The sequence below is a fragment of the Gobio gobio genome (genome assembly GCF_949357685.1).
Source record: "Gobio gobio genome assembly, chromosome: 10".
NCBI classification, from domain to species: Eukaryota; Metazoa; Chordata; class Actinopteri; order Cypriniformes; family Gobionidae; genus Gobio; species Gobio gobio.
This window is the reverse complement of record NC_137116.1, coordinates 41,062,170-41,086,460: the sequence shown is the minus strand read 5'-3', so window position 1 is coordinate 41,086,460 and position 24,291 is coordinate 41,062,170. Positions and strand designations below refer to the sequence as shown.

Here is a 24,291-nt window from a genome sequence, read left to right as displayed (position 1 = left end):
TATATACTGTATGCCCCACCCCTTCAGGTGTTGGAGGTGTTAGATATGCAGCTGTGAGTTATAATGTGTGTTGTATGGTCATTAAATCCACGGAGATCATGACAGTTATTTATGCTACATGAGTCAACAACTATGATTGTATTCGTCTGAAAGAAGAATTTCAAATACATCTAGGATGACTTGAGGGTGAGTAAATCATGAGCTAATTTTAATTTTTGGGTGAAATGAAGCTCTTGCGTAAAGTTCTGCCCGGAAGATTCAATGTTATGTCACTTATCACATTCAGACCTAACCAATCATGTCCTAATTCTCAGAGTATGAAAGACGGTCACTTACACATGTCTGACTTCGCAGATGCTGACGCCAACATTTACACGTCTTGTCTATCAGCTTCCAAAGTTTCTAACTCCTTGTCTGTGTATTCTGGCTCAAAACGATATGGTTCTGGATTTTGGTTTGATACAAAGTAAAAATCCTCTGACAATTCCTCAAAGTCACCCATGCAACAGTCACGTTCGCTACTATCTTCCTAGTCACGTTGGTTTTGTTGACAGACGTAACAGCGGGGCTTCTCTGGTCCTGCGAGCAAATCACTCCACACTCCGCAGAAGTAGAGCAGTGCTGCGCCTTCTGAGAATATAGTCCCCAGTGTGTATACGTTTATAATATGGCTGTGTCTCATGTAACCTTGTTATTTGTACACGCTGTGACTATACACATCACAACATGTAAATAGGAAAATGTTGGTGTTATTTTGTCACTTATTGAGCAGTAGGCTAGCTGGAGCCATATACTTCCAGTCTTTGTGCTAAGCTAGGCTAATGGTGGGTGCGTCAGACAGAGTTATGGGATGCACGGAGATGAGAATTGTATGTATGATCTTATCTAACTCTGGGGGATACAGTGAACAAGCTAAAGTCACAAAAAACTGGAGTGTTCCTTTAAGTTAGGTAAAGAATCCAAATAAATGACTTATGCAGTCTGAGTTTATTCAATTTAAAAAACGTTATCCTCCTGGGACCCACGAATAGACTTTTGTCCACTGTAGTGGACATTATATTTTAGTGAATTTCTCTGACATCATACATGTCACATGCTTACGGTCTATGGTCACATGTCACAGTCTGGATGTCCTGTAAAGAGCACATTCGGGGCTTTGCAGAGATACCAAATGTTTGTAGGTTTCATCAGGACAACAACTTCTTCTTGGTCTTTAAAAACGGCTGACATTAATGTTTAGCACTCTTATGGAAATATGATCTTTTTTTTTAATTATAATTTAAATCGGATTCATTTTCAAATTGTTTGTTATAAATCAACATCTCAGGAAAATGTTATGGAGTTTCTAATCAAAATATGACTTTCTGTTACAAAACAGGGCATTGATTTCATAAATGTCCACTGTAGTGGACACTGGGATTTAAATCATGTTTATCAGGCATTTTGGAGACATAACAAGTGAATAGGGAAAAAATTGCATACCAATGTTCCTATGAAATATTAGATATTATTATGAAAATGTTGCCAATTATTACTCTGATTATTTCACTTATTTTCTATTACATGTTGCACCAAGAACACATTAATATGCAAATTAGATGCAGTGTATATATACATTGCATTGAATGGGAAAATCCAAGTATGGCCATTTTACCCACACATTTCATAAAGTAAAATGGTATATCAATGCATTTCTTTATATCTTTCATAACATAGTTCAGAATCATCTTTAAACAAAGTTTGCAAAAAAAAAATCCTGAAACCTAAAAATTGATTGGTGCATTAAAAATAAATCCCATTGTTTTTCCCTATATGCAATTTCATGTCATTTTATTTTTTAAACAACTGAGTCCTGGTGTCAACTACAGAGGACATATAATTTGTTTCTTATGCTCTAAACAATGTAATGACATGAAAAAACACTTTTTTTTCTGCGTCCCGGGAGGATATTATACTTTGCCCTACGTTATTCTGTATTCTAAATGTATTTATAAAATAAACAGCTAATTTTATTTATGTCCTTATACAGGCAGTCACCACGCCAACTGTATAGCCGCTGATTCATTATCAAGCATATTGAGAGACGAAATTAATTTTCATGTCCAAAATAGAGACATGCTTTATACAAGATACTTTTAGTTATGACAGAATTGTTTCCTGTTTTAGTTTGTCGCAGTTTATTAATGCACTGATGCATTTGTTTATATCATATATAGTGAGTGTTTTACATTATGTGATGTGTGTGCATGACAACATGTTCCTAAAAACACCACTGAAATTAGGAAATTAGCATATGATTGTGTTTTTTGCATAACTTTAGAACACCCACATCTTCATTTTTAAAACATCATTAGGCAACTTTTCTGAACATCAACAGCTGATGGAGCAATTGATGAGAGCAATTTATGGCCATGTATGGATTAGGATTTCCTTTGCCTCTGGGCCCTAAACTACTCATGTCAACACAGACTAACATGAATACACGTGTGCAACATTGAGTTTTGTAAGTTTATAGAGCTGCATTAAGACACCTGTATGTAGGTCTATATGTCATTCCAACTCATCTCATGGCAAATTCTAACTACGTTTTGGTGAATTAGTGGCTAATTCGTATTAATTTGTGGAATCTCATTCTTATGTTTTTGAATGATCTGCTTACGCCCCAGTGTAGGTTTATTAATTATTACTCTATATAAGTGCAATTACTGTATATAAATTGCTAAAATATGTATGTGAATGTATTTATTTATTTTGCATAAATAGGCTACATTTATACTCATATAGCCAATTTCTGAAATCATATACTATTCATTCACTAATTTATACTCCTATAGCTAATTGCTAAAAAATATTTATTTATTTATATTTACATTTATACTCAGCCAATTTTTGAAGATATATTTTATTTATTTATTTTCTATGAATATATTTATAGTCTTATAGCAACTACTAAATATACTATTTATTTATTCGCTTTTAATTTGCATAAATACAGTCATATTCATATAGCCTATATTTCACAATATATATATATATATATATATATATATATATATATATATATATATATATATATATATATATATATATATATATATATATATATATATATATATATATGCTTATTAAATGTATTATATAAAGATACTGAAATAAAAAGATATCTTCATTTTTTTAAGTTGTTATTTTAAGTAACTAGATAAAAGACAAGACAGTGTTTGTTGTCATCTTTTGTGTCTTCAAGCTCATTGTGAGGTTGCTGGAAAGCCCCTTATTTTTTGAATGGACAAAAAAAAAATTCACTCCTTTCAGTGGGCAAGTGTTTGGTAAGTGGGAGTGCTAAAATGACCGACGGGAGGTGGGTGGGTGCACATAAATACACATAAATATCTCCGAGGTGCACATAAATACTGCCTTCAGGGCACAGGAGAAGACACAAATCAGGAGGAGAAGACACAACAAGACTGCATGCACTTTGTCTCTCCACTTGTTTTTCTAGGTTTGAGTCCGTTTTCTTTTTCTCAAAGTTTACTTTTTTCGAAGTTTTGATTCTTGACTTGAAACTCTAAACATGAGACTTGGAGTCGTGGTGTTTCTGGTTCTTGGAACCTGTTCTTTAAGAGCTTGGTGCGTGCCACTCAAATCTGTGTATGTGACGTTTCCTGGAGATGTGATAAAGAACACACAGCTGGCAGATGTGAGTATATTAAGTTTTAGTTCATGGTTTTTATGATATGGATATCTACTATCTGTCCTCTACTTTTAAAATGGTACAAATGCAGTTTTACTATTCTAAAAGAATCTATATAAATATTTGACTCCAGGAGTACCTGAAGCGTTTCGGCTACATAGACGTTCTCCAGAAGAGCGGACTGCAGGCCACTTCTAAAGCTCTGAAGAAGCTCCAGCGGCAGCTCGGGCTGGAGGAGACGGGGTCGCTTGACCAACCCACCGTTGATGCCATGAAGCAGCCTCGCTGTGGGGTCCCAGACATCCGCAACTATCAGACTTTTGAAGGAGACCCGAAGTGGGGTCACACTGATGTTACATACAGGTGAGATATTATCTGCACCAAACCTTTGACTACAACACTTTTAAATCTCATAGGTTTGTGATGAACATGTTCTAAATCTATTGCATTGTTTTGACTTGATTTGGCAGGATTGAGAACTATTCACCAGACATGGAAGCCTCTTTGATCGATGACACCATTGCCAGAGCTTTCAAAGTCTGGAGTGACGTTACCCCTCTGACGTTCACACGCCTCTATGACGGCACTGCTGACATCATGATCTCCTTTGGGAAAACAGGTGAGTTGAGTTTTTGTAATGAATAAAAGTATTGATTAAACACTTTGACTTCTGAGAAGGTTTGAATGAGCTGCTGTTTTTGTTTCAGATCACGGAGATCGTAACCCTTTTGATGGGAAAGATGGTATTCTGGCTCATGCTTATGCTCCAGGTGAGGGAATACGTGGAGATGCCCATTTTGATGATGATGAATACTGGACCCTTGGATCTCCACGTGGTGAGAGTGATTCTTACTTGATTCATATTTCAATCAATACAACCCAATTTCACAGCATGAATGAACGGCAGTGGCTTTAATATATAAATTGTTTAAATATCAGCTTCATACAGTTTCATTGGAGGCATAGTGGGACAATAGCTCCCTCTACAGTTTTGAGTGTATAGTAACAGTTAGAGTGTGTCCTAAAACAGGGGTTATCAAACTGGGATAATATTTAAAATATTTGCTTTGGGTTCCATCCAATAGCTATAAAAAAGCCAATTACTTAAATTTGAATATAATATCACACTTTAGAATTTTCCTATACTGTATCGTATAAATGAGTTCTTATATTTAAAGTTTGAGTTCTTATGTACATTTTAAATATTTGCTTTGAGTTCTATCCAATTAAAATAAAAAGCCAGTTTCTTAATTTTGGAAACATATTGTCTTTATATTATCACACTTAATATTTAGTATATATAGAATAAATTAGGCTGTTCAGGAATAATATTTTAAATATTTACTTTGGATTCTAACCATAATAAAAAAGCTGATTATTTAATTTTGGAAACAATGAGTCCTTATATATTCAATTCAATTAAAGCTCAGGTCCCTCACAAGGGGATCATCATATATTTAAGTTATATATACATTTTTGGATTAGATAATGACATTTTGATGCGTCTCCTTCAGCCATTCAAACCCGCTATGGCAATGCAGATGGTGCAATGTGTCACTTCCCCTTCCTGTTTGAGGGAATATCCTACTCCACCTGCACCACCGAGGGCCGCACAGATGGTCTCCCCTGGTGCGCAACCACTGCAGAGGGCTTTAATTTCAAAACAGAATTTTTTTTCATAATATAATATTTTCCGAAACAGCTGTGATTGGTGGAAATTCAGAAGGCGAGCCATGCCAGTTTCCTTTCACCTTCCAGGGACAGACATACAGTTCCTGCACCAGGAAAGGACGTAATAATGGAAAACTCTGGTGTGCAACTACAAGCAACTATGACACAGATAAAAAGTGGGGATTTTGCCCTGATAGGGGTAAGTGATACTCATCTCCTTCAGACACTATACAAATATGAAAGTGAGACATTAGTTAACATGCCTTTTCTCTCATAGGATACAGTCTGTTTCTGGTGGCTGCTCATGAGTTTGGACATGCACTTGGTTTGCGCCACTCCAACATCAAAGACGCTCTGATGTATCCCTATTACAATTATAGAGAGGATTTCTCCTTGAATCAGGATGATGTTGAAGGCATTCAGTATCTCTATGGTATTTATACAATTAAATGATCCATCATTCACTGATTAAGTTTACTATGCATGTTCTTATTTAAGATTCAAGAATTTGGTCTTGAAACTTAATGGTCTTGTACAATTCTGGTTTTATAGGACCTAAAACTGGCCCTAATCCCACTCCTCCAAAACCAAAGACCACCACTTCCTCTCCAATTGTGCCAACTAAACCCACCTCAGGTGAGAAAACAACCACTGTTTCCACCACAACACATGTAGTAGACCCATCACTGGATCCCTGCGAAATCAAGGAATTTGATGCCATCAGTGAAATCCAGAAAGAGCTTCATTTCTTCAAGGATGGGTATGAGCTGTTATTCTATATACTGACATGAACTTGCAAACCACAATCAATTCTCCAATACATGTTTCTAAATGTTTTACGTCAAATTTTTTACATCTAAGGCACTACTGGAAGATCTCAAGCAGTGGACAACGCAAAGGCCCTTTCTTGGTATCAGAGAAGTGGCCTGCACTGCCAGCCATCATTAACAGTGCCTTTGAGGACCAGCTCACCAAAAAGATCTACTTCTTTGCAGGTACTTATTAATCAAATTGAGATATTTCACCATTATTGCAGCATATGTTGAAGTTCAGATATAAAACAGTGCTGTATTTCATGTGCACAGATAAACAGTTCTGGGTTTATAATGAAAAGAATGTGCTTGGACCACGTAAAATCAAAAAGCTCGGCCTACCAAGTGACTTGGACAGAGTGAAGGGAGCTGTGCAGAGAAGAAACGGCAAGGTGCTCCTGTTTAATGGAAATAATTTCTGGAGGTAAGTAACTTTGCTTCAAGACTGTAACTGTTACTGATCATATAGTGTCAAGCATTGAGAAATGCATATTTTGGAAATTCTAATTTAATGATGATGATAATAATAATAATAATAATAATAATAGTTTTTCATAGTATTGTCTTATCTCTTATTTATTGTCACAGACTCGATGTGAAGACTCAGCTGATCGACAGCGGATACCCTCACGTCACTGACTCATTTTTTTATGGAATGCCCATCGATGCACATAATGTGTTCCGCTTCAAGAGTAAGTGAGATTATGTTCAAATTAATTTTAAAAGTCTAAATAACTACTGTAATTTATCTGATCAAGCAAATTAAATTGGTTCTTTCTATTTTTTATTTTGCAGGATACTTTTACTTCTTCCGGGGGATTTACTACTGGAGAATGAATGCCAAAAGGGTGAATGACCAAAACGGTTTCGTGAAGGACATGGTGAAATGCAGATGACAACCTGATGACAGAGCCCTTTATAATAGGGAAACCATTTCTCTTCTGTGTAAAATGTAGTGAGGAAGACACAGATAGAATTAAAATAAATTAAATATAAACACTGAAATTATCATAGGCACATGAAACGGGATGTTAGGCAGATTTGTCTCATTGTCTGTCAGCTTTAACATGGTCTTATAATTTATTATTTCAGCTTACTATATAACTGCTTTGGTCATGATGAGTTTCTTAACAGCACATTAAGAGAAACTATAATCTTGTTCTATAAAACTTAAATGAGGCAATGCCAGTCTAACTCTAGGAATTAACTTTGTGTTTGTAAATGTATGACTGGAGTCATCACAGGAACATTGTAGCCTAAATGCATTTGTTGTCAACATTCTCTGTGTTGACCCCACTCAAGATGTTTTTCAAAGCAAAGGTTTATTTTTTCCCCCTAATTTTGAGATGTTATTAAGCCCATATTTTGGTGTATTGTGTAATCATTTGCCTGGTGTAAATGACAGTATTAATATTATTAATTTAATGTTCAACTTTTTACTTATTTATAGTATCTTTATTTGTTTTAGCATTATGTTTACTAAATAAATTTGTAAACAAGATCATTCAATATGTGCAACTGCTCTTTCACTGGTATTTGGCCTGTGTGAATTTTTAGACGGTTACTCTAAGAGAATGAAACTACTGAGTGTCTCACAGATTAATGATTATTTCATTCTCATAATCTTTTATATTAAGTGAATCTGTGCTATAAATATGGCACTATACCCCACTGTATATACTGTCATTTGGAATATAATAGTATGTATTAAATCACTGCATACGGGTTAAAACAGTTACCACAATAATATTTGACATATTAATAGTAATATAAAAGTTCGACCTTGTGTGTCATATTTAAATTGTATGTACAGTATACATAAATGTACACACACAACCACCATGCATTCTAGTAACAGTAATCAGTTAAAAATAGAAATACAATCACTATATTATTAGCAGGATGATAGCATATGCAGTGTGGTATAATGCATAATGATATATCCACAGAATGCAAATTACTCACATACAATATATTCAAAGATATGTTTATTTTGGCGTAATAAAAAATATAAATGAGAATCTCAAGATAAACAACTCGCGTCATATTAATCCGCGAGACATTCAGTGGTTACATCCTCTCAGAGCAATAGTCCTCCGGTTCACACAATTACTTGACAAAACATTTAAAAGATTAAGCGAAATGGTAGATATACATGTTCATTAGATAAAACATGACTTTTGATATAAATCGTCATACATTATAAAACCGATATAGCATTTATCCCACTCGTCTTTTCCCCATGACGAATAAATGAGTTCCGGCCAGCTCTGAGGACAGGAAGCGAGGAGACGCTGATGGCGCCCGACTAGAAAGCACAGCAACTCTTCGCTTTCAAAGATTTAATTATTTCGCCTCATTCGCGAGTTTGAAGAGCAAAACAGTCGTCCATTCACGGTAAGAAAAAATCCTAGCTCAAAACAGTGGGGGCAAATTGTTTACAAATACAGCTTCTTCCTTGATGGCCGAGAGAAAAACATTCGGGCGGACTGGCTCTCCCTGCTCACGCAGGCCCTCGAGGTCCCCGAGCGGTTCTTCATATCGCCTGAGCGGAAAAAAATAAACTCGGAGCGGCGGGAGGGAAAATGGCGCTGCGCGAGCAGGCAGGACGAAGGGCAGCACACACTCGCGCTTAGTAGTATAGTTTGAAACGAACAAGACAAGAGTAGCCACAGTTCAAGTGGGGTTTCAAGTGTCTATTGCAGTGACATTTTCTCCATAAAGCTGTTAGTGTGCTCAACATTAAAGCGTGTAAATGATGAGTAAGGACCTTGATGTCCTTGAGAAGTTTGAGTCAAGAGAGGTTTTAATTTATGTCCCAAACACAGCCAGATGGGTGCTCTGGTGGGGAGGGATTTGGTATCATTTGGCGTGTGGAAGAAATCAAATGATTTAGATCATGTTTTTTTTAAAGTGCATTTAATGCGGAGACCGCATTGGCTTATGCTTTTGCTGGTAATCTTATAATGTGCTTATAAAGTACTTAAGTGACCTAGAAAGGCGCTATCACAAGACTATTCATCCCCTGGCGGAATTTGAGACTACTGCAGTAGACATACATAAATCACAGAGTAGGTAATAACAATTAATACAATACAACACAAAATATAAAGAATAGATGTGAATAAAATGTGCTCTGTAATGTGCAATTAATTTATTTTGAAAATTAAATCATGTTGTGCAATAAGCCTCTTGTGCAAATACTGCAGAGAATCTGCAGGTGAATCAATATGTATGTGAATGAATGAAAAGAACATTTCATGAATATATGCAAAGTTTATCGAATTAATTATTCGATTAAATATTTATTATTATCAATGTTGAAAACAGTTGTGCACCATATTGATTTTTTTAGATGCTTTGATGAATAGAGTTTAAAAGAACAGTATTTCGTTTGTAATATAAATGTCTTTACTGTCACTTTTAATGCATCCTTCCTTGCTGAATAAAAGTTAAATTCTTTGAAAAGCAAAATCTTACCTCAAACTTTTTGAACAGTAGTGTATGTTGAATCATTTAAATTATATATTATTCATATAAATATTAAAATACTGAACATCTACGGAATCACTTTAATACATAAAAATAAGTTTTAAATGTAAATGTTTTTTTTTAATAAAATGATTATACTTCATTACACTTTGTCCATGCCCTAGCATTTATCATTCAGGACACATTTAGTGCTGAAAAACCGATTGACAGACACTTTTCTATAGAGCAGAGATGGATTCTGATGACATGGAGGTGGAGAGCAGCAGTGATGTGGGGCATTCTGGGATGGAGGAGCCGTCAGAAAGCGGCATGGGCATGGAGTCTTCAGAAGCCATGTCTGCTGATAGCAGCGATGCAGCAGCTCCTCCTGCCCCGGCCCCAGAATCAGACTGTCACGTAGGACAGAGCTCAGAGGGACTTGTGGTAAGACAAGCAATCCACACATCTGCGTAGCTCCACATGTTAGTGTGTAATTCTTAATTTCAAGTTTTTTTGGGGGGCGGGTGTTTTGTAGGTTTTTATCCCAGAGACAAGCTCCAGTACAGATGTACAAAGAGTACATCTCCCAGACTCCTCTTCTGTCGCACAGTCAACCAGTGTGTCCAGCGTCTCCACCGTGACACAATCGGTCTTGGTTTCGGAGTCTGTCCAGGTCCTGGTGCACTCCAGTGCCGTTTCTGAAGGAGGAATGATGGTTTCTGATTCCACTGCTTCCACATCCTCAGATCTTGGCTCGGCTATTGATAAGATCATTGAATCCACCATTGGACCCGACATTATGAATGGTAGAGAAACCTTGTATTTTCATTTTTATTACACTCAAGGTATTTAAGTTTAGTATTCAATTTAAATACTGTGTTTCTATGTCCATTTTACAGGATGTATTGCGGTTACAAGCGCAGAGGATGGCAGTGCAGAGACCACACAGTATTTGATCCTCCAAGGTCCTGATGATGGTGAGAAAGATCCCCAGAGTTCAAATTGTAGGGCTGCGTCTGAAATCGCATATTCTTTGAAAAATAATTAATTTGAAAGTAAATTACTTTAATTTTGGAACACAAAATTATTTATTTAGCTGTCTAGTCTGCTGTTTTACATACAATTTTCCAGACACTTCCAAATGGACCTCAACATGAGATAAATATTAAAATTATGCCATCTTGATGATGATGAATGATTTAAAGTAAAATAATTTTAAAAAAAGCTATGAAATAAGTATAAAAAAAAGTGTATTTAATGTATTGTTTGAGCCAAATGTGCTTGTATTACTGCCACACTCATTACAGGAAATAACCTTTTCAAATGAACTTAAAGGGGCAGTTCACCCAAAAATAAACATTCTTTACTCACTCTCATGTCATTCCAAACCTGTATGACTGACTTTCTTCTGTGGAACAAAAGAAAATATTTTGAAGAATGTTGTTAACCAAACAGTTTCAGCTACTTGCATCGGATTTGCAAAGAAGTCAATGGGAACCAGAACTGTTTAAAAGTTCTCAGTTCACAGTAGAACGTCATACGGGTTTGGAACGACATGAGGCTGAGTAAATGATGACAGAATTTTCATATTTTGGTTAACTATCCCTTTAAGAATCAAATCAATTAGAATAGATTAAAGAGATGTGAGGTAGTTTTTGGATATTCAGCCATTTTCTTTGTTCACTGTGTTTAGGAGCTCCAATGGTGGCTCGCATGTCTTCCTCTGCACTGTCAAGCCGCATTGCCATTGAAGCCCTTGCTGATGGACCCACCTCCACTTGCCTGGACCAGGCAGACCTGTCAGAAAACCCACAGGGCAGCGTGGAACCCGACCAGCCTGGACACTCCGGATACCGTGAGCACGATGACAGCAGCAGCAGCTGCAGCCGCCCAGACCAGCCTCAGCACTCTCAGTACATAGAATGCAGTGGAGGAGACGACCCAGACCAGACCAGGGAGGCTCGGTACATTGAGTGCTCTGGAGCCGAACCAGACCAGACCCCACGTCATTCTGGTGTCACTGACTACAACGTGGCTGACTCGGAAGAGCCTCTGCGGCGTTACGCAGCAGAGTGCAGCGGTACGAACAGTAGCCCTCAGAGATGCTCGTTTCGCTCCTCCCGCTATGTCGTAGAGTGCAGTGATGGGTTTTTGGAGTATGGTGAAGAGAGGGCGGAGCGGCCGCAGCATTCACGTTATATTGACAGCAGCATGGATGACAGAGAGCACGTCTCGGCCTCGGAGCAGGAAGTAAGCATGGTAGAAGAGCCCCAGCATTCCTACATGCCACAGGGCTCACTATATGCCGACGAGGGCACTGTTCGCCACTCCCTGGCTGACACAATGGGATCTCAGCTTACTGATCAAATGGACTGCAATGATAACTTGCCTGGCCAATACATAAGTAGCAGTGGGACCTATTCCACCCACCCAGATCCTGAAGCCGTGGACTCTGGGGTGGTGGTTGAGCCGGGGCACAGAACCCCAGACATGGCCGAACTGGAGGAAATGATGGAGGTGGTGATCGTACAGCAGTTTAGGTGTAAGATGTGCCCATATAAAAGTGCCTCTAAGGATACGCTCATCAACCACATGAGAGACAAACACTTTAAACCTGCAGGTAAAGTAGGAGGTGCTAATTATGTCTTTTTCAAATGTAAAATACAGTATTATCAGCCCCATTAATGGCCCCTCTCAAAGCTTGCAGTCCTTCTCCAGGACTATACATTGAGCTTGGCAGAATATGCTCGACAAATTATAGGCATAAATTAAAATAAAGGAAGAAATAATGAAACAATCTTAAAGTCATAATGAAATAATGACTAATAATAATGTCTTCTCTTATGAGCATGGGGCAACCTGTCACTCACATGAGATTGCAGCAATAGCAAGCCACAATGATGGTCCAAACAAATCCCAATGGACATATCAAGACAAGACTATAGAAATTTCTGTTTCATGCTGAATTTAAGTTTCCATCAGGTCTTGATTTATGCATACAGTTTTTTTAGGTTCTCTTGTTCAGGTTGTGCTTTCTCACAAGCAGGTGTTCCAGGCCAAAAGAAACGTGGACGAGGACGTCCTCGAAAGTCCGAAAGCAAGCCACGATCGGTCGCTGAGGTCAAAAAGGAGGACCCGCCAGAAGAGGAAGACGATGACGTCATTGATGCGGGCGCTCTTGATGATCAAGGTTAGTGTAGTGTAGTTTGCATTCTCTAGTTCATAATTTTCTGTTTTTTAATGCAGTTTTATTTTGCATTCAGGTGACAGTGATTATAAGCCAGCCGATGAAGAGGCCAGGCCCAAATTGGCTGCCAGTCACTCCACTCCTCCTTCCTGCTCTTCATCATCTTCCTCTACCTCACGGAAACGTCCCCGCAGGAGGGTGGGGCCACCTCGCAAATTCCTTCCTGAGTCAGGTCAATGTTCATTTAGCTTTTTGGGTCACGGAAATACATTAAGATAGATTTTAAGTTAGTTGCATCGAAAAACTGAAATTCAAGTCATAAATCTACTTTTTCATTGGTCTGTGATAACTCTTATTTTCACCTTTCTATGAAACAGAGACACCAGCAGTGTCTCAAACGAACAGTGCAGAGGACCCTCAAGCTCCTGAAGAAGCAAGTTCCTCTGGATTAGAGAATGGAACTTCCTCATTATCCAATGGGACGGCAGCGGAACCAGGCGTCAGCCAGTCAGATTCAGAGAACAAAGATCCATCATCAAACACAAGCCATGATGACCTGGAGTTTTTGCCCAAAAAACGAGGCCGGCCTTCAAAACGTTTTCTTCAGAAGAAGTACAAAAAGTACATGAATCGCAAGTATGTAATGCCGGCACTACTTTTTGATCATCCACAACAACATCTGATTGAATTGACCTTTAATTATTATATCTTAGAATAATTTGTAATCCAATGTAACCACATATTCCAGACAGTCAATATCTCATTTATCCTTTTTAAGTAAATACTACAGATCCCTTAAGCCTCTGCTAAGGCCTCATAACTGCTGGATCTGTGGCTCTCGCTTTCTATCACAAGATGATCTCAGATTCCATGTGGATTCTCATGAGGGAAACGACCCTGAACGCTTCAAGTGCCTGCAGTGCAGCTACCGCTGCAAACGGTGGTCCTCGCTGAAGGTAAGACTAGAGTCCTTCATCTAAACCATAAATCCATAAAAATATATTTTATTCACTTTTAGTTAAATTATTAGTTGGAATTTTTACATTTTAAAATATTTTTATGTAAATATTTGTATAATATGTATCTAAATAAATATCTTATCTTTAGTTATTGTTCTGCATTACTCAATACAATTGATTCATGTGTCCTATAGGAGCACATGTTCAATCATGAAGGTACAAAACCTTACAAATGTGAGGTATGTGATTACTCCAGTGTTTACAAGAAGGATGTGATCCGGCATTCAGCCGTCCACAACAAAAGCAAGTAAGAACTGAAAATATCTCATTTTTTTATCGATTACTCATCATGAATTTTATTTATTTAGTCAAACTCTTGGTCATCTCTATGCTAGTGTACTTTTATAAGATGACAAAATTTTCACATTTAACATTTACAGTCAGGAATTGGGATACAGGAATTTAATTGGCTTATTAAAATCTAATTCTAAAAAATCCTGCCTCTTGTCTGTCCCTTTAAAATTGTGCAGATTATGAAAGTAAAACATATTACATTAATTTAAAATTCACACCTAACATAACCTGATTAAAATTTATTCATGTTCTTGTTTCTTCTCTTTTAGGAGTCGGAAGACAGATATGGTAAGGCTCAAGATGTGAAACATCAACAAACAATCATGTTAAAGCAAACTTTTATTAACTTTTATTGACATGATATATGAGTTTAAGTTGGTTTGATGAGGGTAGCTTTTCATGCGACAGCAGTCTTGCGTAAATCCTTCACAGGTTCCCAAAGTGTCCGAGTTTCCATGTCCCATCTGCTGCCGCGTGTACCCCATGCAGAAACGCCTGACGCAGCACATGAAGACACACAGCACGGAGAAACCTCACATGTGTGACAAGGTAAAGTTCTTGTATGTAAGTTCTTGTAACTATTTTTGATGAATCAATGAATAAGTCTACGCAGATTGTTGAAAACACTGGCATATGATGTTTTTGGGAAATGTAGCCCTGGATATTTGCCATGCTAACACTAGCATAAATGTGTTTGCTTTGCAGTGTGGGAAATCGTTTAAGAAGCGCTACACTTTCAAAATGCATCTTCTCACGCACATACAGAACTGTGGCAACAGCACGTAAGTGAGATGTCAGGACTCAGTGTACATGTCTGTTTCTCCTAAAAAAAACTCCACTGGTGGTAAACATACTATAAAGGTATCTATTTTTCTCATCTTCTTTGTCAGGTTTAAGTGTGAGTTTTGTGAGTACACCTGCAATGACAAGAAGCACCTGCTCAATCACCAGCTGTCCCACACCAACGACAAACCTTTTAAATGTGAAGAGTGCAAATACTCCACGAGTAAAGAGGATTTCCTGGTGTCCCACATAGCCATTAAACACACTGGTGAGTCGCGTAACGATTAGGAATGTTTCAAATGTTGGAAGTAAAAAGGTTTCCTGATCAGTCATCTCTGTCCATCTTTACCTCCTGCTCAGGTGAAAAGCCCTTCTCATGCGACATGTGCCACTTTACAACAAGACACAGGAAGAACCTGCGGCTGCATGTGCAGTGTCGCCACCCCGAGGCCTTCGATGAGTGGAGTCAGTCCCACCCAGAGGAGCCAATTCGTCGACGCCAGATGCCCGTTTTCACCATGCAGGAGATTGATGATCTGAAATTACAGCAAGAAACCCAGGAATTTCAGGGGACCATTGTGAGTACATGGATATGCATTTTGATGCTTTTGTATCTAAATGGAAGGAAAACCCTGAATAATACCTTATTTAGAAAGGCATTGATAATGACTTCAAAACGAATAATGAATTTTACCAAATAATTGACCAAATATTCGGAAGACAGTCACTCCTTGTATTTACTGGATAACCGTTGAACCAGGGGATAGCACGATATTATACATAAACCTCTAAAATCACCACAGAATGATGAGTGTGTGAAGTGAATGAGTGTAATCTCTATGAATGAAATGAGCGCAAATCAAATAGCCGCATTGCCATCTCCGCGCATCTCTCCGAAATCAGAGCTTGGCAAGATCAACTAAAATACTACATATACCTTTTCTACTATTTGATATGTCTATTAAATGATTTAAACCTTGTACGATATGATACACTAATGAATGAAATAAGCACAGCTTCTCTTATTTGAGGTTGTGGATGTCTGTCCTGACATAACTCGTACACAAAGTTTCTTTGGAAAATATATGTATTTTTTCTTTTATTCAACCTTTATTATTGTTTTAATAAGAAGATATTTAAATATTTATTTATCGGGAAAGGTCCCCGAGCCAAGACACGAACTCAGGACACCTGAAGTACAACCGCACGAAGCACTGCCTTCAAGACTATTAGCTCTGACAATTAGAAGATAATTAGATAATTGCTATAATTATAAATGATAACTACAGAAGGAACAGAATGTATTTAAAGGTGGGGTAAGTGCTTTGTGGTAACCGATGTTGATATTTCAAATCACCAAAACAAACACACCCCTATTTTGATAGCTCTGCCCCACACATACGTAACCCAGGCAAGATTAGAGGGTTATAGCGAACACAAAAAAACAAATAGTTCCCATGAACAACTCGATAGCACGAGCATGACAGCCCAACTAACGAACATATTACAATTATGACTAGATTAGAGGGTTATAGCGAACACAAAAACACAAACAGTGTTTTAGACGCTCCAGGCTTATACAGTGTGGAAATGAATGGGTAATTATCATTGTTGAAGTGAACGACAATACGATCACAAATGGACAAACAAGAGAACATGACACACAAGCATATTCAAGCAAAAGCCAGCTAGTTCTGTGAAACAAAACAAAATCAATGTTACTCGCCTATCGAGAAGAAATAAAGCAACCTCGGCCTTCACTCCTTGAGTTCTCTCCAGCACTGGAAAGCTGATACTTCTTGCCTGATCAGAAGCCTTCTTTTGTTCCACAGACACCTTCCACATGTGTTTTTTTTATCTGCCATTTCTCTCTTTCTGTCATCGCTCCGCTAATGTCCGTCCCTTACTGCTGATTGGCTATCAGTTTGTTATGGTACTCGGCCCGAGTCACATTTCTAAAGCAGTTTTGAAATAACACTTACCCCACCTTTAATATAACATATTTTTACTCCTAAAGGTAACAGTGGATCCTATTACTCTGCAAACCATGGAGTCCATAGGGAACACATCTGTATCCCAAGATGCACTGGGAAACACTACCATCATTTATGAGCAAGGTCAGTTATCAGTACAGCAAAAACGTTATCAGTACATCTGCAGTTGTAACCCATTTAAAATATAGTGTGTGATTCAATTAATTTACACATATTTAACCTTTCACCTTATGATATTAATATTCAGCTTATGGTGTTTAAACTGTACCTTCTTTCACAGCCCAGACTACAGACCTCTCAGCCCAGAATGCTTTAGATCTGTTGCTAAACATGAGTAACGCCAGAGAACTGCAGGTAATGTACTATCACACTGGCATCTTCTACTGGAATATAGAATAATGTTATAAAAGCCTAATTTATATGGCATTTATTGGATGAAAAGGTATAAGTATGTGAATGAATGTCATATGTATAAAAGATTTGGAGATTTTAGAAAGATACTAATTTTAACAACAAAAGACATCAGACATGCTTTATAGAGGAATAATTGGATGTATTATTAGCCAACAACTTTTCCAAAAGCCTGCTTATTGTAGATGATTTATGAATTCAATAAATACTTGCTTATTAAAAATATAATAATTAAATCAGCCTTTTTTATGCTTATGGCTCATACTTTTGTGCTATAAAAGTCATCAGTGTTAAACTAGAATTAGTATTTTACTATATGACTCATGAATCATATCATCACATATCATATAAACATGAATCTATAAAGTAATTTAACATTTTGTTCATTATATATCTGTATCTAAATATATTCGATTATCGATTCACTCTTCTCAGGTGGCGGTGCTGAAAACCGATGTTAAGACTCTGGAGACGGGAACGTGGGCCGAGGCTGGTTCTGGGAGTGAGCCTCAAAAGATCGTCACATTCCATGTGTCAGAAAACGGGGACACTCTGGTTCAGGAGGCGTTTGAGACGGCTACAGGGGCTGTGGAGCACGAGGAGACCGATGTTGTGTCGCAGGAAGAGGCACAGATTGGCATCAGTACATACGAGGGAGCAGATTTCAGTGTGGTGGAGCAGGCCTCCGACGAGACCGCACACAGGTACCACTGCATGTCGAAAACAACCACTGTCATGCCTATAAATGTCATATAAACCCTTTAAGATAATGCGCGTGTGTTTGGCAGCAGTTTAGAGGAACCCTCAGCAGAGCCTCAGGTCATGGAAGTGAGCACCGAGCCCTTGTCCATCTCTACAACCCTCAAAGAGAATAAAGAGAGGTTTTTCCTGAGCTCAGGCTTGACAGATGGAGGCCTGCAGCAGGTAGAGGTGAGACTGGTTTTTGCTACTTCACAGATGGAATAGCCGATGTTATGTTCCTTCCCAATGGAAAGTTAAATTGCTGAAATTCTCTTCCTGCAGCTAAGCAGCGAAGCTCCAGGTTCCCCTTCCCTGTGTCCATCACCCCCTTCTCAACAGTTAAACACCAAACGCTTCTCCTGCCGCATCTGCATGGAGGCTTTCCACGGCCGCTCTGATATGGAGAACCACAAGAGGGCGCACATAGACCCCAAAACATTCAAGTGTCCAGACTGTGACTTTACAGCACCTTCTTGGCCAGAAGTCAAGGTGTGTTGATCCTGTGGTATGAGTGTTAATAACGTGTCTATGATTTTCTTTTTTTACCTGTCCAAAACCTTTTATTTTTTTGTTAAATACTTTTTCTTTTTTTTTCAATCTTAGTCTCACATGGCCATGCACGCATATTTGAGACCTCATAAATGCACCAGCTGCAGTTTTGCCTCTAAAAACAAGAAAGACCTGAGACGCCACATGATGACACACACCAACGAGAAGCCTTACGCCTGTCAGGTCTGCGGCCAGAGGTGAGGAAACAAACAAAACACCATCATTAAAATGATAATAGAATTGATTTGTCACAGAATTTGTGCTGTTTACATTACATAAACAATGTAAACAACATGTGTACACAAAGACCTCTGCAGCCTCTGAGTTTCTTTTTTAGGTTTAACCGTAATGGCCACCTCAAGTTTCACATGGAGAGGCTTCACACTCAGGAACCCTCGCCCCGTAAAACCCGATCTGTCCCCTCTCAGCAGACCATCATCGTTAACAGCGATGAAGAAGCTTTAGCCACACTACAGAGTAAGTGCTGACATAGTGAGACTGCATTTTTCGCACAGTTTTGTAGTAAAAAGTCCCCTATTATGCTATTTTTAAGACCCACTGTGGTGAAAATCAAGTTTTTAATGTTGTTTACATGTGGTGTTGTTAATATGCATTAAGACAAACCATGTGCAAATGTATTGGTCAACATACAAGTTTTCTGGATTTATATATTTTTTTCTTCTCCATGAATATTGCCATGGTACCTAGCGTTTTAAACTATAAACAAACAAACCTGATCAATTTGAGTCTTGACCTTTTGCAAGTGCAAGCAAAGTAGATTTGCTTTCGCAGCCCAGAAAACAGCGTCTTCTCAACATGTTGACAACACAAACCAAACTTCGGTTTTGGCTTTTGTTATTCTTAATTTTTACTTGTACCTTATAATATTTATTTTTCCCCATGTTCTCCAGATCTGCAGGCGGGTCAGACAGTCATCAGTCCAGAGAGGTTGCAGCAGGCTTTGGGTCAGGAACACATCATTGTGGCTCAGGATCAGTCGCTTTCTGACCAGGTATTGCACAATTGCTAAATCCACACTCATTTTCATCCTTTATATAATTGACTCTTTTTGCGCATTTTGACATTTTAATTTGCACGTAATACAGATAGTTTTGATTATTTTCTTATATCAGACTATATCAGACTTCAGGTAGATTCAGGTTTCACGTTTAGCTTGTTTTTGACAAATTCTACATTTCTCAGGAGGAGGCGACTTATATTCAGCAGATCACAACAGTAGATGGACAGACGGTACAGCACTTAATGACTGGAGACAATCAGGTCACTGAGGTACAACTCATTCTCAACCAGCAAAAGTCATATACACTACTGCTCTAAAGTTTCGGGTTGGTAAGATTTTTTTAAAGAAAGAAATGAATACTTTTTAATCAGTAAGGAGGACACATTAAATTGATCAAAATTGAAAAGATTGTTTTCTGCATTGATAATAATAAGAAATGTGTCTTGAGCATAAAATCATCATTTTATAATGATTTCCGAAGGATCATGTAACACTGAAGACTGGAGCAATGATGCTGAAAATTCAGCTTTACCATCATAGGGGGAATTATTATTATTTTTAAATATATTAAAATAGAAAACAGTTTTTTTTTGTATTTTTTAAATACTTTATTTAAACACAATATTATTGTTTTCAAATATTTTTGATTGAATAGAGTGACCACAAGACATTGCTTTAAAAAAAATCTTACTGACCCCTAACTTGTATATAAAATACACATTCGTTTTCTGTTGTCAATTAGTTTTCAAGATTTACAATTCAAGAGTTACAATTTTGTTGCCCCTCTTCTGGCCTATATTTTTTCAGGTCCAGTATATCATCTCTCAGGATGGAGTTCAGCACCTACTCCCACGGGAATATGTGGTGGTATCTGACGGAAACCACATTCAGGTTAGTATGTGCTCTTTAGATGGTCCACAAATGTTCTCCGACTAGGAACAGGCTCATCTGATCTGAAACTGCTGACTGAAAAGCATTTTTAGTTTCATTCATGGTCTGTTGGACGTTATATTTTATCATTATGACAACAGAAAAAAAAATTCTGATTGTGAATTGCAGATGGAGGATGGGCGGATCGCTCACATTCAGTACGAGCATGATGGGACATTTCTGCAGGAGCAACAGGTTGAGCCCAGAGCAGGATACAAACCTGCTTTTTACATTACAGCTTTGTTTATGCTATATTATTGGCATTGGCTGAATTACAGTAAATGCAACATAATAACTCAGAGATTCCACTTTGAGCTGTTCTTGTCTTCAGACTTGAAATTATTTCTTTCTACAACCATGTGCCGCTTTGTTGTTAATGACAGCATATTAAACCTCCTATATGTTATTTTAATAAAGTGGCATAAATCAGAAGTATACTTTGTCTGGCTATCACCAGACAAAGCTCAATCTTTTAAGATTGAACATTAGTCTGGGGAGTCTGCTCTGTATTTTCTACTGCACAAGAGGCGTGATCAACGGGCATAGTTCAAATGACTCTGTTGCAATTATATAGTCCTTCAACCAATCAGACCAACAATCCGGGTGACGGATTCTTTTGGCCACCAGCGGGGCTAGCTGGTAAATTAGGCTTTTACAAAAGCCGGTTGGTAGTAAGGCGAACACATACTTCTTTTGTAGGAATTGTTCCAGAGCAAGTTTCTGTTCCGTTTTTTCAAAAAAACTTGCCTTTGAAATCTTTTAAAACAGCTGCGACAGCGGCATCAACAGGTTGCTGCGCTTCGGTGGCCACCATGTTGAATGTAAACAAAAAGCTGCTTGCCGTCGCTTCTCTATCGTCATCGAGTTAAACCCGCCAATAGTGCGCCAGGTGGATAAGCCAGTTTGTGATTTGGTCCCCGCAGATTTTTAACGGAAGCAGGATAGAAAAATGTACAGGTTTCCAGCCTGAGCTGCAGGGCGAAATCAAATCGCCGGCAGATCAGGCTGCGTTTACCCAGTCTAAGGTGTACTACTACTGTTTAAAAGTTTGGCATCAATAAGAATTTATGTTTTTGAAAGAAGTCTATAATGCTCACCAAGGCTGAATTTATTTGATCAAAAATACTGTAAAACAGTAATATTGTGAATTATTAATCAATAATGAATCGTTTTTACAATTTAAAAATATATATATATATTTTTTGAATATATTTTTTAAAATGTAATCTATTCCTGTGATGGCAAAGCAGATTTTTTTCAGCATCATTACTCCAGTCTTCAGTGTCACACGATCCTTCAGAAATCTTTCTAATATGCTGATTTGGTGCTAATTTCTGATTCAATGTTGAAAATATTTTTTTAGGATTCTTTGGATAGAAAGTTCGAAAGAACAGTATTTATTTGAAATAGAAATCTTTTGTAACAATGCAAAAGTCTTAACTGTAATTTTGATCAATTTAATACATTATTCATTCCCCCCCGCCAACTTTTTTTGTTACTTTTGATCAGTAGTGTATGTAGATGTACATCACATGGCTTTAACAGTGAAAACGGGAAAAACTAGTTCATGTGTAAATGTCTTCTGTGTTTTTTGTCAGATTGCTCTGTCTCAGGATGGACAGATCCAGTACGTCCCCATCAGTGCCGAGCAGCAGGTTGTCGCCCCCGAGGACCTGGAGGCAGCGGCCCATTCCGCTGTCACCGGTATGACCTTTCACCTTTTACACTTACCTAAGAAGTTTTGATCACTCGAAATGTCAGATGTGATGTAAGTGATGTATGTGTGTAGCTGTTGCAGATGCAGCCATGGCTCAGGCTCAGACGGTTTACACAGAGGCCACACCTGAACAGCTGGAGCAGCTGCAACAGCAGGGCATCCAGTATGACGTCATCACTTTTACTGAGGAGTAAAAGCAAGACACACACTTTGACTATTATTTAACAACACCGACACATGCGGCTCAGATGACTGCAGTGGACATCACAAACTCTTATTCCACAAACTTAAATTTGTCTTCTAGAATTATTCAGTAAGAGGGTGAATGTACAGTTAGATCCTCTCTGCAAACTCTTGCCACTGTATATATTTAAAGCATTTATCTTTGTGTGCCTACAGTGTTTTGCCTTGTAAAGAAAAAGAAACACGAAAGCCGAGAGCCGCCTGTATAGAGAATCCTGTATTTAATTCTACGTGTTGCTATGATGTACTACGGTGGATGCTACTTCAATGACAATGCAGGATTGACGTTAACATTGTTATGAAACAGTTCCTAGCTGTAGCTAAAGTGCTTATAAAGGAGAGTTGATCCTTTTTCATTTTATGTAAATGTGTCGTTTCATCTTTAGCTTTTTAAGTTTTAAAGATTTGTTTTTCTTTGAGATGGCTACAGAAAGGAACTTAAAATACATACCAAATAAATCACAACCTCTTTATCTCAACCTATCGTTGATTTTCTTAGTGTCATCATGCTATTATATTCTACAGATTTGACAAAGCTGTTGCACATGATACAAAGGAACAGAACTTAAAATATGAATATTAAATGGTATATGGTATGACATTATTTACGCCTTGTGTACATTATTAAGACACCTTGCACATGAATGCCAAGCTGTGTCGGGTTAAAAAAAGGTTCAGATCAACTCATGATCAAATCACTGCATTCTCTTCTGTGTTTTGTCTGCTCAGTACCAAAGATCAGGTCCATCCAACTGGCAATTTTTCATTTGGTTGTGACATGAGCTGTAAAGTTGGATATAACTGCAGAGATATGATTGACAAACTAAAATGTGTAATGTTCAAGTTTCCATTGAATGTTCATTACGGTAAATGCAATTTTTATGGAGTGTCAACGTGATTTCCACAGATATGAGTAAGTCTTAAATTAACCCTGAATGTAAAGTTAACACCGTTGGTAAAACTTCTGTAGATGAGTTTTACAAGTACCAAAATATCAGCTTTTTGTTAATGGGTGACAGGCTTGATTACACAATTTAAACATCATTTGACTGAAACAAGGCAATTTTTTTTCCTGTCAGTTGTTTTATTATGGCCTTGTTCTTTATTTATAGTCTGTTCCTCAATTTGATAGGAGACAAACATGAAACGTTCAAAAGAGCCAGTCCAGCTTTTTAGAAAACATCTAGATCAGAGGGAAATATAAAAGGGACCGGAAATGAAACTGATTTTCTTTCTTCTTGTCCTCTTGAAGAATGGTTCTAGTTTTTTCTGTTTATTTTAGAAGATTATAGTGTTCAATCTTTGGATTCTTTGTATTTAACTCTATAATTGCCGCATTTCTTGGTTTCATGATGAAAGGTTGTTCTTTGCTAATATTTAGATCTGGTGACTTTCTTCATACGTTATTTGTTTAGCTCACAGGTAACATTTAAAAACAACATGACCACCTGTAGCAGCAAATCTACTCACCTTCAGATAAAAGTAAATATATATTTCACATATTTACAACATTTGAAGGGGACTTACATGTTTAAAAAGTTGTTGTAAAGCATTAGTTTATTACGTTTATGTTGAAATTTTATGAATTGTACATTTTTCATAATCTGTCTGTAAATGTTGGTATCCCCCAGGATACGTTGCCAGTTTGGGGGTATAAATTCATTGAAAAAAGAAAGCTTGTTTGGCAATACGTGTTACAACATTTTAGCCAAATTTTTTAAACTTTAATGACATAACTTAAACTAAACATTCTTTGT

General features: G+C 37.6%; 2 protein-coding genes across 10 annotated transcripts; both read left to right on the top strand.

Annotated features, from left to right (window-relative positions):
* Positions 1 to 3,414: 3,414 nt before the first annotated feature.
* On the top strand, positions 3,415 to 7,681 carry LOC307132757 (matrix metalloproteinase-9-like). Its single transcript, XM_079827294.1, has 11 exons — positions 3,415 to 3,697; positions 3,825 to 4,054; positions 4,162 to 4,310; positions 4,399 to 4,527; positions 5,394 to 5,561; positions 5,640 to 5,795; positions 5,915 to 6,122; positions 6,224 to 6,357; positions 6,448 to 6,598; positions 6,763 to 6,866; positions 6,970 to 7,681. The coding sequence occupies exons 1-11, from the start codon at positions 3,572 to 3,574 to the stop codon at positions 7,068 to 7,070; spliced, it is 1,656 nt and encodes a 551-aa protein (XP_079683420.1). The 5' UTR covers positions 3,415 to 3,571; the 3' UTR covers positions 7,071 to 7,681.
* Positions 7,682 to 8,452: 771 nt separating this feature from the next.
* Positions 8,453 to 23,137, top strand: LOC307132755 (zinc finger protein 335-like). Of its 9 annotated transcripts, none has more exons than XM_079827291.1 (28): positions 8,453 to 8,571; positions 9,891 to 10,089; positions 10,181 to 10,451; positions 10,545 to 10,622; positions 11,339 to 12,265; positions 12,692 to 12,835; positions 12,909 to 13,064; positions 13,210 to 13,468; positions 13,611 to 13,788; positions 13,986 to 14,098; positions 14,415 to 14,433; positions 14,578 to 14,694; positions 14,851 to 14,927; positions 15,036 to 15,196; positions 15,289 to 15,506; positions 16,946 to 17,045; positions 17,203 to 17,276; positions 17,769 to 18,037; positions 18,125 to 18,263; positions 18,357 to 18,563; positions 18,678 to 18,820; positions 18,961 to 19,100; positions 19,535 to 19,635; positions 19,827 to 19,913; positions 20,452 to 20,535; positions 20,704 to 20,769; positions 22,173 to 22,278; positions 22,364 to 23,137. In XM_079827291.1, the coding sequence occupies exons 2-28, from the start codon at positions 9,898 to 9,900 to the stop codon at positions 22,483 to 22,485; spliced, it is 4,548 nt and encodes a 1,515-aa protein (XP_079683417.1). In that variant the 5' UTR covers positions 8,453 to 8,571; positions 9,891 to 9,897; the 3' UTR covers positions 22,486 to 23,137. The 9 variants fall into 9 exon arrangements, with proteins under 9 accessions (XP_079683417.1, XP_079683415.1, XP_079683413.1 ...); XM_079827289.1 differs by having other exon boundaries at positions 18,122 to 18,263; XM_079827287.1 differs by having other exon boundaries at positions 14,557 to 14,694.
* The last annotated feature ends 1,154 nt before the right edge of the window (positions 23,138 to 24,291 follow it).

Excerpts from the sequence above, each read along its gene's own strand:
- LOC307132755 (XM_079827284.1), top strand. The coding sequence starts at position 9,898 with ATGGATTCTGATGACATGGAGGTGGAGAGCAGCAGTGATGTGGGGCAT. Across the intron at positions 13,789-13,985 it reads AACGGTGGTCCTCGCTGAAG|GAGCACATGTTCAATCATGA; the intron begins GTAAGACTAGAG and ends TGTGTCCTATAG. Across the intron at positions 22,279-22,363 it reads GGCCCATTCCGCTGTCACCG|CTGTTGCAGATGCAGCCATG; the intron begins GTATGACCTTTC and ends GTATGTGTGTAG.
- LOC307132757 (XM_079827294.1), top strand. The coding sequence starts at position 3,572 with ATGAGACTTGGAGTCGTGGTGTTTCTGGTTCTTGGAACCTGTTCTTTA. Across the intron at positions 6,123-6,223 it reads CTTCATTTCTTCAAGGATGG|GCACTACTGGAAGATCTCAA; the intron begins GTATGAGCTGTT and ends TTTACATCTAAG. Across the intron at positions 6,358-6,447 it reads AAAGATCTACTTCTTTGCAG|ATAAACAGTTCTGGGTTTAT; the intron begins GTACTTATTAAT and ends TCATGTGCACAG.